Source organism: Equus asinus, chromosome 21 (genome assembly GCF_041296235.1).
Source record: "Equus asinus isolate D_3611 breed Donkey chromosome 21, EquAss-T2T_v2, whole genome shotgun sequence".
NCBI classification, from domain to species: domain Eukaryota; kingdom Metazoa; phylum Chordata; class Mammalia; order Perissodactyla; family Equidae; genus Equus; species Equus asinus.
In genome coordinates this window covers 34,198,074-34,213,326 of record NC_091810.1, presented here as the reverse complement: position 1 = coordinate 34,213,326, position 15,253 = coordinate 34,198,074, and the positions used below count along the sequence as shown (strand labels likewise).

The window sequence follows — 15,253 nt, the reverse complement described above, 5'->3', positions numbered from 1 at the left end:
ATGTTACAGGTGAAGGAGCTAAGTGCTCAAGAGTTAAAGGATATTATCCAAGGCCCCACATTTAGTAAGTAAAGAGCCAGGGCTTCAGTAACCGTCCCTGGGACCAGGCTCAGGGCACGCTCCAATATTTCTTCAAAGGAAATCCCAGACTACTTATTATCTTAACCCCTCCATTTTACAGGAGCAAAAAGGAAAGCATCTTAAATCCCTCTATAATGTTCACGTGCACTTAAAAGTGGAACAGGTGTTCTCTGTGTGTTCGAGAAAAGCAAGCCATCAGTGGGAGTTAAAGATCCTGAGCAGCCGTTGTAACCAGACGAAGTTAATTTGTGGAAACCGGAGCACTCAGCCAAGGCGATGCTATTTCAATTGGGTGTCACAGGTGACTCATCAGAGATGGCTTGCTTTTGGGCCTCCTGATATTTTTCTTCAGGGTGGGGTGTCAGATTTCCTTCGCATTTTTGGACAACAGCCCTCCTGTCCTTTTCCATATTTTTCTGATCTCACAGCCCTCACGCAGAGCCCGCTTTCATACCGGAAGCTAGTCATTGGCAGAAGGTTTAGGGAAGAACAAGGTAAAAAAAAAAAATGAACCAGGGGCCTGGAGAGAGGCCTAAAATGGGGAAATTCGCACTTCAAGAGCTTTCCCTAACCTAGCCCCTCGGAATGACAGCTCTCCTCAGCCAGAAGACTACCTCTCCCGGCAGCCACTGCGCGCTCCACGGACACAGGCTGGCGGACTCCCTGCTCCCCACCTCCGCCAGCACCAGCCAATAGGAATCCCCGGCTTGGGCCTCCGCCCGACCCGGACCACGCGGGAGCAGGGGCAATAAAACTACATTTCCCGATGCACCTGTGCGCACCTCGTGGCCAATTGGCGCCCGGAATTCAGAGGCTAGGGGCGGAGCCGGATGCGTGGGCCACCCCATTGGCTAGGGCAAGCTTAGAAGAGCCGGAACCCGGGAGAGAGAGAAGCGAAATGACATTTCCTCTTTAAATAGCTGGAGCCGGGGCCCCGTCGAGAAATGGCCGCGTCGGCAGGTGGGTCGCGTGGTGGCTAGGGAGGTGTGTTGCGGGGGAGGTGGGCCGGGGGCCAGGCTCATGCTGCGAGCTGAGGAGGTGGTGATGCAGAGTCGGAGAGAAGGATGGAGAAGTGGAGAAGGATCAGGGGAAGGAGGATGGATGGCGTGGAGGGCGGTGGGTGGTCCGGCCGAACAAGGATGGGGAGGCCGGGTACCCGTCGCCTCTCCGACCCGTTCGGGAGGCGGTTGAGTGGGCACTGGCGGCCGCCATCCATCGAGCTTCCCTCGTGAGGCTCCTGCCTTCGCTCTGGGCTGTGACATTCCGGCTCTCGGCGGAGTCGCCGCAGACACCTCGCATGTTCTGCTCGCACGGTCCCTCCGCGAGCGCGGCATCGGGCTCGCCGGGCTCCCGGACGAGCAGGCTGGTGTTTGAACTTGCATCGCAGCTCGCTCTCTCCCAGATCCTACCTCGCGCTCCCATTTGGTGGTGTATGTATACATACATCTATTTTTATAGGGGGAAAAAAACAAGCCAAACAAACAAACAAACAAATCCGCGACGCCGTAACTGGCTCCGAACTTCTTGTGGTTGTACGATTTTTCTCCTCCTAGATTTAAGTAAGTCTTCCCCAACACCGAATGGGATTCCATCTTCAGACACAGCCAACGATGCCATGGACCCCTTCCATGCTTGCAGTATTCTTAAGCAACTCAAAGTAATGTACGATGAAGGACAGTTGACAGACATTGTAGTGGAAGTGGATCACGGGAAAACATTTTCCTGTCATAGAAACGTTCTTGCTGCAATCAGCCCTTACTTCAGGTATGATGATGGTAGAAACTTCTGTTGATATTTGCACTGAGTTCCCTTTCTCCCTCACTATTGCCCACTTGATTATTATATTGAGATGCGACAGTGAAATGAAACCCATGAGTTTCCTGGAAATAGATAATAGACCCTATTTTATTAAGCCCTTGTTTTTGACTTGATGGATTCTTCCAGAATTCAGGAGGTTGGTTTTTAAGTTAGTGAATATGCTTTTGTTCGTTTGTTTCAGGTAAATGACCAGAAAATCTAGAATTGCGCTGCCCAGTATAGCAGCCACTAGCCACATGTGGCTATTTCAACTCCGATTACTTAAAATTAAATAAAATTAAAAATTCCATTCCTCAGGCTTACTAACCACATTTTAAGTGCTCAGTAGCCACATGTAGGTAGCGGCTGCCACATTGTACAGCCCAAATATAGAGCATTTCCATCACTGAAACTTTTATTGGACAGTGCTCATCTAGAACTGTTTTCAAAAATTTATCCATAATGTATGTTTCTTTAATGCATGTAACTTTTTTAGAGTTTAAAACATAGTAGCCTGTTCTTTAGTAACAAATTACCATTGGATAGATTGTTTTAATGCGTGGGGTAAAAGAAATAAAATAATAATGAATATAGTTTCTGTGTGCGTTAGGCCTTAGACTAGTGATTATTTCCAAGATATTCAGAAGTATTTTTAAGCTAAGTTTTCATTTTCATTTATATTCATCTTTGTGTATTATAAAACTTTAAAAAGTAAAATTTCAAGACTTGGGTCTAAAGAATAATTTCATACTCTAAGAAAAGATCAGTGATAAGGGCAGTTTCCTGCTTAAGGTTAACTTCTCATTTTGTTTCAAACGCTCACTTTTTTAAGCCTTTCAATATTCAAAAATGGTGCAGGAATGAGAGTGAAATAATTTCTCAGTCACACTCTAAACGTGCTTTTTCCTTTTGAAGGTGCTTCTCTTTATAGGGCATATAGCACTGTAGTGTTCCAGACAGTAGTTTCTCATTCCTCTTTCTCAGAATACTGGGTTAAATATAGTCGCTTCAGTCTAATGCTTGTGATGTAACCATTTAGACTTGCCTAGGGTAGGTCACTGGACTATTAAGTATTAACCGTCATGAGGCAGTGAGCTGGAAATCAAAAAGAAGAAACTCTTGTTCACAGAAGGTATGAAGTTTGGCCTGGTAATGGAAACTGCTGGTGAGATTCACTTATCCAGACTATTCGTTAGATCTCTTTGGGTCATCTATGCATTTAAATATATGTCACAATTACTATTTATCAGGCTCTGGGCTGAGCTTACTTTACATATATTGCTTTATATAATTTTTGCAATCCTGTCTTTGCACAGTTGTTAGTCCCGTTTTACATGTGAAAAAGCTGAGGCTCAGAAAGATTGTGAGCTGACCAAATCATTTGTCTAATGAGTAAGTGTCAGAAGCCAGATTTGATTCCACAGCCAAGCTTCTTAGTCACTATATAGCTTTTAAGGGACAAGAGTGGGTCTTCCTTAAAGTTGCCTTTCAGAGGTTTTTATTGTATATTACATTTGAATAGTAAAAATAAAATTAAGAACCATTGAAACTTCAAAGTGAACATGTTATATCTTACTGAAATTTTATACTCTGGCTTATATTATTTAAATATCAAACTTAATTAAAATGAGTTCTGAAGACCCAGACAAATCTCTTCAAAAGAAGTGTGCTACAATAGATTTTCTTAATTTCCAAGAAGTTTAGGAAATGCTTGGAAAACTTTCTAAAGATAAGATATGTGAATTCAAATAAAGATATTTGACTAGAAAACTTAAGGATTAGGTTTTTATTTCTTGTTAGAGGTTTTTGCACAGAAGTTTCTTGGCACCAGAGCTGCTCCTTATGTGAGATCTAGAAGGTCATACTTAATAGTTTCTAAGTCTTGCATCACTTGTGGAAGAATTAGAATAGTTTGAAATCTGGCATGGCTGTTTCATGATCCCAGTGACTTGTCCGAATTAAAATTTGTATGATTATTAGGAATTTTTTGCTGCTCAGGATTTTGTGTGAGGGTGTGCTCCCACTTTATATAGAGTTTACAGAAAGAATCTGTTAGAACAGGAGAACTCATCAAGTGTCACACTGCTCCTGTGTGTAAGACCAGCCTAGTCAAGTCAATAGGAGTTCCCATGTGGTAATGTCCTCCATTGGGAGTTAATCTGTGCCTAATGAAGGGCTTTATTTTTCTTTTTAATTGGTAGCTGTACAGCTGGGTTTTTCAGCACCTGAATTGAAAACCAGTTCATACATTGGAACATCGTTTTCAGTCATTAAAAAAACCCCGTGTGATATTGAACTTAAGATTTACATTGTAGAAGTAAAACTAGGGTTCAAAGATGGTTAACCCAGGCAGCAGGCTGAGTCCTTGTGTCTTTGTAGGCCTCCACTATTTCTCATATATCATTTTTAAATTAATTTCATATGTTTGATGGAGACTTCAAAAATGACTGGAAATCTTACCATTTAAGGATGTTTTCCATAACATGGCACTTAAAAATAGGAGGGGTCTGGATGTGAATAATCAACTTTATCACCAATATTAGGTCAATTTCTTCAATAGATAGCTATTAAGTATCTTAGGGCACATGGCCATTTTCTCAAAAGGCTTTTAAAGTAACTTTTGATTTTTCTTTTTTTCCTCCCCAAAGCTCCTGTACATAGTTGTATATTCTGGTTGTAGGTTCTTCTTGTTCTTCTGTGTGAGCTGCTGCCACAGCATGGCTACTGACGGACGAATGGTGTGGTTCCACGCCCAGGAGCCAAACCTAAGCCAATGAAGTGGTGCTTGCTGAACTTAACCACTAGGCCATCAGGGCTAGCTCTTGATTAGATTTTTATATTTAATTTGAAGAACAGCCTAGAAAGAAACCTTATAGGAGGGAAAAGAAAGGCAAATGATGTTTGTAAATGACTAATACTTAAATAAAGAGCCAAGCTTTTGGATACTTAATGTTTTGGCCACTTAATGTTTTGGCCAAGAAAGTCCCATAAATGCAGAGACATTTTAAATCTTAAAAAGATAAAACCAAAAAACCCACCTTGGTCTCAGTGGCAAAAGTCTGGGATTTAAAAAACCATTATCTCCAAAGAATTAGTTAATTCTTAAGCTACCCTTTGAAGTAGGCTTTATATTAGCCCTACCATAATCTTTATTTATATACAGAAATAAATAGGTAAAATATGGTAACTGAGAAAATTAAGGATATTTCTTTAAGCAAAGATTTCCAAAATGTCCAAGGATAAGTGAAATGGTGTTCTTTATATTCCTTAAAATAATTAAAGAAGCATTCAAAAGATAATAGTTATAAAAAGGAGTAGGTAGAGATGAACTTCTAAAGAGCATCTTGTTTCTTCTAAGATGAAATTTTTAAAGATATATTTTGGGCACAAGTTGCCTTGTAAATTTCCACTGAGACATGAGAAGTTTTACTGGACAGTCTCTGTATGCTAATGTATCACATTGACACCCTCTGCCTACTCTTTAGCTGTCTAACTGGTCTGGTGATTTAAGATCTCAAGTCCCTTAGGCAGCTTGACCAGAAGCTGGATAGCGTCTCCAAGGAACATAAGGTGTCCTGGAATATTCCATGCCACTTTTGGTGTGCTTTAATTAGGTATACTCTCCCTTTCTCAGAGTTGGTACAACGTGGATGAGTCCTGAGAATGCACTTTTTGAGATTAGCCAAAGTAAATCCTTCTGCTAGATGATCAACTTTTATCTGCATTCAGAATATCAAGAAACACATTAGGAAATATTTTTCACTTTCAGGAGGTTATCTTTGTGGTAACTTTATATTTTGAAAAATTCACCACAATAGTTTTTATTTGTAACGCACATGTAATAGTAAGCACTCTTTCCTTCCTAGATCCATGTTCACTAGCGGCCTTACAGAAAGTACTCAAAAAGAAGTTCGAATAGTCGGTGTTGAAGCTGAATCTATGGATTTAGTGTTGAACTATGCCTACACCTCCAAAGTTGTTCTGACAGAGGCCAATGTTCAAGCCCTGTTCACTGCAGCTAGCATCTTCCAGATTCCTTCCATTCAAGACCAATGTGCTAAGTATATGATCAGTCATTTGGACCCACAAAATTCAATTGGGGTCTTCATCTTTGCTGATCATTATGGTCATCAGGAACTCGGAGATCGATCAAAAGAATACATTCGTAAAAAGTTTCTATGTGTCACCAAAGAACAAGAGTTTCTCCAGTTGACAAAAGACCAACTGATAAGTATACTTGACAGTGATGATTTGAACGTAGACCGAGAAGAGCATGTTTACGAAAGCATTGTAAGATGGTTTGAACACGAACAGAATGAAAGAGAAGTGCACCTTCCAGAAATTTTTGCCAAATGCATACGTTTTCCTCTGATGGAAGATACTTTTGTAGAGAAAATTCCACCTCAGTTTGCACAGGCTATAGCCAAAAGCTATGTAGAAAAGGGACCATCCAATACCAATGGCTGTACACAGCGACTTGGAATGACTGCGTCTGAAATGATCATATGTTTTGACGCTGCCCACAAACACTCAGGAAAGAAGCAAACAGTGCCTTGTCTAGATATAGTCACAGGAAGAGTGTTTAAACTATGCAAACCACCAAATGATCTAAGAGAAGTTGGGATTCTTGTATCACCGGATAATGACATCTACATTGCAGGAGGGTATAGGCCGAGCAGCAGTGAGGTGTCCATCGACCATAAGGCAGAAAATGATTTCTGGATGTATGACCATTCCACCAACAGGTGGCTGTCCAAACCATCCTTGCTGAGAGCCAGAATAGGCTGCAAACTGGTGTATTGCTGTGGTAAGATGTATGCAATTGGAGGTCGTGTTTACGAAGGTGATGGGAGAAACTCACTAAAATCTGTGGAGTGCTATGACAGCAGAGAAAATCGTTGGACGACTGTTTGCGCAATGCCTGTTGCAATGGAGTTTCATAATGCTGTGGAGTACAAAGAGAAGATCTATGTTTTACAGGGTAGGTACCTAGGTGATTTAGTTTCATGAAAGGGTAACAGGTCAAATTGTAGTTTACTTATTTATACTAAAACAGGTGTTTGTGGCCATTAATTGAGATATACCTCTGGCTTTCTTATCATAAACTATTTGTTGGCACAATCTGTTCTTTAAAGGACCTATAAAGAAAATAAACTTTTCAATCAAAAAAGGCAGGTATTTTTAAGTTACTAAAGTGATCCTGTAAGATTTTTATATCATTGAGTTTTGACATCACGTGGAATAAGTATTTTTGAAAACTTTCTTTAATAAATAATAGTTCAGCATTTTGGGAAAACTATTTCAGAGCTGTTTTTAAGACTTTAAACAAGAAAGCAGGCTTGAAACATAACTTTTTTTACTCTTCAATAATATATAATCAAGAGATATTGTAGTGACTACTTTTCTTATGGGACTTTTGGGATTAGTTTAAAAGATAAAAAAGAACAAAGCATCAACTGAAGTGATACTATTCAGTTGCCAAAGAATTTTGTGTAAGCCTTATGATTACAAAGTTTACAAAACTTAATTACACAGAGTTTGAAATTACAGTCTTAAGATTCTAATTTCACTGCAGTTTATGTTGCCTTCCATAATACATTATTTTCAGTGAAAAACTTTGATGTCACTTTTTTTTTTTTACTTTTACCTTTATAAGAGGGACTATCTAACATACTTAGCTTTTTTTTTTTTTTTTTTGACTATTGAAGATCAGTACTCTGGCAAGATGATACAGTAGAAGTAGAAAGAGTGACCGAGTGAGAGTAAATAAGACATTTGATCCAAAGTTCTGATTTGTGATAATTAATGTTTTCCTTATGTTTGGTTTCTTACAAGTTTTAGTTGCTTGAATGTTGAAGGCAATGTTGATAATACCAGCATTGTTATTCGTCTTCTGCTTCTTAATTGCTTATATAGAAATATTTTCCTCACACTACTTCAATAAAACAAGGAAAAAGGGGCAACTTCTGTGTAGATACATGTGATTTTTTAGCTCTTATCAAATTATATATTTTTTAATTGTTTTTTGCTCAAATCCGTTATTTGACTTTAAATTTCCTAGAAATGCCTGAATCCGTTTGTTTGAAGTTCAATATAAAATTGATTCTCCAGAAATTAGTAGTAGTAGTAGTAGTCTCTAGTGCCTTATTTTAGTTAAGTAGAAGCACAGGCTTAATTTGGGTTTGTTGGTTTTGGTGAAAACTGGAATATAAGAATGGATGTGTAATCTATTGAGTATGGTTGGATAGGTTATATCACCCAATATGATGAACTCTCTCTCTATATTTTGGTCTTATTGGTTAACCAGTTAGTTGATAGAGATAGAATTAATTGTAAGACTCCCAATTGGAAGGTAAAGATTGCGTCTTATTGTAAATATTAAGCAAAGGCACAATGAATTAATAGAACTTCAGAGTTGGAATGAACATTGTTTAATCTGAGGTTGCATTTTATATAAGAGGATCTGAGACTCTGAGGGTTTTCTTAGTTGCCCATCATTGGTTTTAATTTATTAAAGTGGACTTCAGATTTTAAAAATCAACTTTTTTGTGTGTGTCATCTTTCTATAAGAAATTTGTGGAGAGGTGGTACACTTTAGAAAGTTTTAATTCCTATCTTTTTTATTAAGAATTCTGTTACAAGTTAGTGATGTCCAAGCAAAAGCTGGTTTAATAAGCTATTTTAAGGAAAATTGAAATTAAAGCGTCACTATTATTATGTAGACAGTTAAATTTGTAGATAAGAGTAAACCTAGTTCAAAACAGTTTTCAAGGGGAAGCTCAGTTTAGAAGTAGGTATTTCTAATCTAAACAAAGCCTCTTTATATAAATAAACTTGACATGACTAGTTGGAAGCTTCTGTTGTACTATCTGTGGCTTTTGGAGTATCATTAATCTGTTCATAATGGGTTTCAGATTTTTCTGACAAAGATTTTATACAAATGTTATAATTAGTAAAACTCACAAATCTTCACTAGTTTAATTCTTTCAGACATTTTTATATTGACAGTCTGACTCAGCATACACTTTTATTGTCAAAATAGAAGTGAAAGTGACTCAGAGTCAATGCCATAAACCACATGTGTGTTTTCTATCTTATTAAAACCACGTTTTCCCCTCTTGAACACTTGTCTTTGCATTATAGCGACAGTTAAGGTAAACACGTCCGTGGCCCATGGACAAAAATATGAACAATTCCGTGTACTATCTTCTAATTAAGTAATCACACAAATTTATAGTGGCCTGTTTATGATGAAGCTACATATATATTTGTATCTTCCTGGCTAAGCATTAGTAATAATGCTTTTTTAGAGCTGGCTTAAAATAAATTTTCTGAAATATACAATTGGATAGAATAAATGGAACCAAGCTCTTGACTACTATTCTGCCATCAAGCCAAAGTAACTCCTCACACCTCCCCAGTATGAACATCCAAATTTAGATTGACTATAATATTATGTGTTGTGTCATACCATGGAATGAAGAGCTTTTAGGTTATCTTGTAATCTCATATTTGGTGTATCTCTGGAGATTATAAAAGAAATATTTTAGAATGGAAATATTTGGAAAATTATGCTCTTTAGTCTTCAACATAAAACTGAAAAGAGACATGACAATGTACATATTCTTGTTTTCTTTTTTTTTTAGGAGAATTTTTCCTCTTCTATGAGCCTCAAAAAGACTACTGGGGTTTTTTAACCCCCATGACTGTGCCTAGAATCCAGGGCTTAGCGGCTGTATACAAGAACTCTATCTACTACATAGCTGGAACCTGTGGAAATCATCAACGCATGTTTACTGTAGAAGCCTATGATATTGAGCTCAATAAATGGACTCGTAAGAAGGACTTCCCATGTGATGAGTCCATAAATCCGTACCTTAAACTGGTACTTTTCCAGAATAAGCTCCATTTATTTGTTCGAGCTACTCAAGTGACTGTTGAAGAACACGTCTTCAGAACCAGCAGGAAAAATTCCCTTTACCAATATGATGACATCACTGACCAATGGATGAAAGTGTATGAGACCCCGGATCGGCTCTGGGACCTTGGCCGGCATTTTGAATGTGCTGTTGCTAAACTCTATCCTCAGTGTCTTCAGAAAGTCCTTTAATGAGTAGCAGGCCTTAGAGAGCTTACTGGCATCTCCCACTTGAGGAAACTTAGTCTTACAATGATATAAGAAGTGCTGTCAGTATTTAAGAAAGCTGAGAGAGTTTACACTCTACGTGGAAATGGGCACTCTTAAAGATTACAACAAAGGGAGGGATTTCTTTTCATCCTTGTGGTGTTTTCATTTCATTGAGCAAAAGGTAACAAAGTGCAATTATCAGCATTTTTTTTTTTCTGGTATAAAAGTAATCATATCATTCTAGAAGTTTGTGATAAGTAGTCTCTAAGATACCAGATGAATTGACAACTATGCACTCTTATAAGAGCAGTTAGGGTATTATTGGTTAGGGACATCCCAACTAGTTTGATGTGACTTGTTATTTTAAATACGGGTAAAAATCTGAGGCAATATCACTAGGACTTTAGCTGTGACCTCTCCGACACAGAGAAGTACGAACTTAGATCCTCATTCTTAATATATATATTTGTGTACCATTTTCAAGTGTACTGAGCTTTAAATGTGTTCTGTTATTAGAGTAGATAGAAGGAAAAACCAGTCTCAGAAAAAGCTTTTGGTCTGATTGTTTCATATTTCCCATGGAACTTTAAGTTAAGCTAAAGTTTTAAAGTAGCAGTTTTCTGTTAAGTTTTTCACGTGCTAACACTGTCTCATTTTTAACAATCTCGAAAAGGCCTCAAATTCACAGGTGGCTGGTGCTAGTATAAGTTAATTCATGTGTTTAGCTAGATAGATTTAAATTGTCTGAGCCTATGCTTACCTTTTAAATTGGTATGTTAGTTTTGTGGCCATAGAATTTTACCTGTTGAACTCTTGTGATTTCACAAGATCTCTACTTATGGAATAGCAAGATATGGCCACTTATTGGTCTAACTGGATCACTCGCAGAGTAGTGAGAACATTATACTCAGTTTGCACTAACACAGGCCATTTTGTTGCCTGACCTCCTTTTCCATCCTCTACCTGTCAAGTCATTATCGGTACAGTGAAAGGTAATTTATTTCTCTTCTGCACAGAGCATAATGTGAAGTTGTACACCTTCTTTTAAAATTCTATTTTCCGGAAACATAAAACTCCTGCAGTGGTCTAATTTAATGGTTTTTAAGTTACATATGACAATTAAAACCTCATTTTCTGTTTTCATTTTTTGCACTTAACAGTGATGAATATTTTTACATTAAAAAGCTTGTTCTAGCTGAAGGTGATTGAGAAGGAAAAGAGTGAGTGAAAAGAACCATAGCATTATAAATCACTTTTCATATTTAACTGGTGAGTTTCTAACAATCAGTTAGGAATATTAACGTGAAGACAAACCAAGTCATTTGTAACACGTAAGGCAGATATTTGGATGAGTAACTTATTTTTTACTATGCCTAGAATAATTGCTAAAGGAATAAGTATAGCACAGAATCTGTCCCGGACTAGAACATTTTGATTCTCTTAAAGAAGGCGAACTGGCATAGTTTGTGTTAAAACTCTTGCACCAATTGTAATGTGATACTGTGACACCAATTTAAAACATTGCCTCTTCACATCACATACCTCGTTTTTCAGAAACTTTCCAAACTGCTTGTCCTAGACCTCTACAAGTAGGGAATGTTTTCTGAAGCAGAATTTAAAGTGGACAGCATTTACAGAATGAACATTTTAAAGTCTAGTTTTGGGAAGCTAGATGTGTGGTTTCTTCTTATTGACCTTGATAGTGTGTCTATCATCTCTTTATAACTCTGTTAACAGATAGCCTATTTTTTCTCCCCAGTTTTTCTCTATCTTCTGTTTTCTTTCTCTCGAGTTTTTTTGAAGCATCTTTACAGTGTTGCATTGCAGACGGGAGGAAAAAACAAAAATAACTAACTTTTGCAAGAGATGTTCATGTAATTTATTTTTGAAAGCTTTGTTGAATATCTAAGATTTCCTGCCACTTCCTGACAATCTTCTGTATTTATTTAGAAAAATGTGTTACTTGAAAACATGACTAGGACATTGTGTTAGTAATTTCATGTGCCGGATGATATATAGGAGTACAATGTACTGTGGGTAATGCTACAGTAGATTTATTCTGTTGATCTGCACAACAGTTGATCCTTTTGCTATAACAATTTATATTGAGGGTGTGATCTAAGTATAGCGTGTCAAAGCCAAGGTTTAGAATTTGCTATGAGAGTAGAATATATATTGAATTTTGTATGAAGAACTATTTGTTTATATAACTGGGATATTTTGCCACTTTTAAAATGATTTCAGAAGAAGTCCTAGAAGACTAAGATTAGTAATCTGTATGGGTATGTGTTTAGATATTTAAGGTACATTTGCATAGTATGATGCGAATATAAGTAAAAGGCACAATGGGTACTAAAGAATTAAAATATAGGTCTACCATATGCCAGTCCCACTTCACCTTTATTTTTGCATTTGAAGAATGTATGTAGCACTTTCCTATATGTTTTTTACACATTGAAACTGGACTTGATATAACTATGCTATAGGAAAGTAGAAATTGTATTCTTGATTTCCCATCTTTGTTTTTTTGTTATCCTACAAAGTTGATGCTTAAGCATTAAGCTGATTTCATTGGTGCATGAGAAAAAGTGGATGTGATCTGCCAGGAATCAGATTCCCTATGTGAAGCAGTTTAAAATGGCATTCAATGTTCAGTGCTCAGGTATGTAGTAAGTACTGTAGTCCTTTGGGGGCAAATGTGTAGATATTTTTAAACATTTTGCCATAATTGCACAATTTTTTGCATTTTTACCTGATGGCATTGTTTCTTATAATAATAAAACCTTTTCTGATTGAAAACTTCTGTTGTTGTAAATTGACCTCTGACTAGTGAGTTTTGTAGAATTAAAATTTGGAGGAAATCATGAAATACCTTATGTCCTAGTGGAATGAAATGAGATTTTAATCTGTCAAATATTGGGCCTCTGGTACAAAATGAACTAGTTAGCATCACCTTATGTAATGCTCTTTGAATTCTAAAGCAGGCTCACTTATATTGGTAATTCCTTTGTTCCTTTTCTTCTGGCCTACACTTTTGTTATTCCATGCCTCTCTCTCCCACTTCATAGCTAATCCATCAGGAAATCCTGTTGCCTCTTCTTTCAAAATATATCTAGACTCAGACCACAACTACTTGCACCACCATCACCCTAGTCTAAACTAGCCTACTTTGTGTGCCTTCTATCACCCTTGACCCCTTGTAATCTATTCTATTCTCCGCACAGTAGCCAGAGTGATCCTGTTAAAACATAAGTCAGATTACATCCCTCTTCTGCTCGGACCCCTCCAGTGGCTTCCCGTCTGCCTTCATATGAGAGCCAGACTCCTTCCTTACGTGATCTACACCTCCCAACCCTACCTTTTGGACCTCATTGTCATTCCATGAGCTCACTCTATTCCAGCCACACTAACTGCTGTTCTCAAACATGCCAAGCACCTCCAACATCAGGGTCTTTGCCCTTGCTGTGTCTCTTGCCAAGGATGTCCTGACAACTCACTTACTTTATTCAAGTCTATTAAAATTCCAGAAAGGCCTTCCCTGACCACTTTCTGTAAAACAGAACACCTTCCTTCCAGCTGCACCTCCACCCATACCACCTGTCGTTTCCTACTTCATTTTTCTTCTATCTTCCCATTGAAATGTAAGCTGCACCAAGGCAAGGAATTTGTTATTTGTTATGCACCTCACATCAGTGCCTAGCACATGGTAGGCACTCACTTAATGTTTGTAAGAAGAAATGAACTTTCAGTTAAGTCTTAGAGCACTCTGGGAAGTGGTGGGACCAGTACTGTCAGCTCTGTTTCATCAGATAGAAAACACAAAGACCAAGTGCATTGCTGAAGGTCATTCAACTGGAGAGTCTCATCTGGGATTAGAACCAAGATTTCCACTTTCACCTCAACCTTGTTGCTGCATGTTACATTCGCTCCAAACAAAACTGATAGAAAAGAGAGATGCTCTGTATTTTGTTCTTAATTTTAGACTCCTGCCTTTTCCCCCAACATTATTTAAAATATTGACTGTAATTTGTAACTGTGATTGATTCTCAACAAGAAAGTGGCTGAGGTAGGAAACACCTTCTCTTTGTTGCCCCACCCGCACCCCTCCAACATTATATCATTGTTGTAATGTGTGATATACCCCTGTTATGAGTTCTGTCCCGTGGATAAGTTGAAGAAAAACAAAAAGACAAGGGTTAAGGAATACTGATTTAGAGCAGTTATTTTGGTTCTTGAGTGAACTTAAAATGACTTGCTGTTTTAAAGTCTTGGTTGCTTGTCTGTTTTTTTCAATTGAAAAATTATTTGCAGACACAAAAATTAAAAATAAGTGGTCTAGTATCTCTAACTCTTCAGAAGAGTGTTGTGAATAACACCACCTGGTTTTTTTGAAGTGAAATGTGGAAATCTTTTTAATGGATTTGAGCGGGAAAAAGAGTATTTTCCCTCTATTTTATGCTTTGAGGATATAGTAGAGGTTCTTGACCTGGAACTTTGGTAGAGTTTAAATGGTTTTCAATAGTAAACATGAACAGATGGCATTAACTACCACCACTTCTAGGAAGTATCCAGTTGATGTGTCCGTAATTCTCATTCTCCACATTTCAGTTTGACTACATATGTTTCTGGGAGAAGATCCCAGAGCCTAGAAAGCCAGGCATGTGGCTCGTGGGTCAGCTCATTTTCCTCCCTCTCTTGGTAACCCGCTCTAGCCCAGTTTACTGTGTGTACACTTAAAGAAGCTACTCTACACGTTTTCACAGGTGAACCAATATGGCTGCCATGCCAGAGGCAAAGTGTGGACTTTCCGGTCTCAGAGTAAACATTTGGAGATTTAAATTACTATGCCATAAGGCAAAATTTTAATCAATGAAAATGTAAAGTATTTCATGACTGCTGAGGGGGGCACAGTCCAGTATGACTTAGGTAACCATAGACACAATATTTACTCCCACTTTTCAATCACGTATTTTAAAATGTTAAAATGATAAAAAACATGTAATAAACTTCCCACTAGCCACCACCTCTATTATTTAAACTCAACTTGCTTGAAAACTCTGCTATTAGGCTTTTTGGATCTCATTGAGATGCCAATCCAGTGATCCTACTACTTTTTCCACTACCCATGAGCCCCTACTGGGGACCTTTACTGAACTTTTAGCCAACTGAAATTCCATGATCCATTCAAAATAATGTCATTTAACGTTTCCTCAGTTCCCTTGCCTCTCTTTACTACTGCTGTACCTG

At 37.9% G+C, this 15,253-nt stretch overlaps 1 protein-coding gene across 2 annotated transcripts; it reads left to right on the top strand.

Moving 5' to 3' along the window:
- Window positions 1-944: 944 nt before the first annotated feature.
- Window positions 945-12,805, top strand: KBTBD8 (kelch repeat and BTB domain containing 8). 2 transcript variants are annotated; one of them, XM_014859321.3, is made up of 4 exons: window positions 945-1,041; window positions 1,635-1,845; window positions 5,745-6,859; window positions 9,525-12,805. In XM_014859321.3, exons 1-4 carry the CDS (start codon window positions 1,026-1,028, stop codon window positions 9,986-9,988), a joined length of 1,806 nt encoding a protein of 601 aa, XP_014714807.1. In that variant the 5' UTR covers window positions 945-1,025; the 3' UTR covers window positions 9,989-12,805. The 2 variants fall into 2 exon arrangements, with proteins under 2 accessions (XP_014714807.1, XP_014714808.1); XM_014859322.3 differs by lacking the exon at window positions 1,635-1,845 and having other exon boundaries at window positions 952-1,041.
- The last annotated feature ends 2,448 nt before the right edge of the window (window positions 12,806-15,253 follow it).

What these genes read in the sequence shown, in the direction of transcription:
- KBTBD8 (XM_014859321.3), top strand. An exon ending in GCAATCAGCCCTTACTTCAG is followed by an intron (nt 1,846 to 5,744) that starts GTATGATGATGG and finishes TTTCCTTCCTAG; the next exon opens with ATCCATGTTCACTAGCGGCC. An exon ending in GAAGATCTATGTTTTACAGG is followed by an intron (nt 6,860 to 9,524) that starts GTAGGTACCTAG and finishes TTTTTTTTTTAG; the next exon opens with GAGAATTTTTCCTCTTCTAT.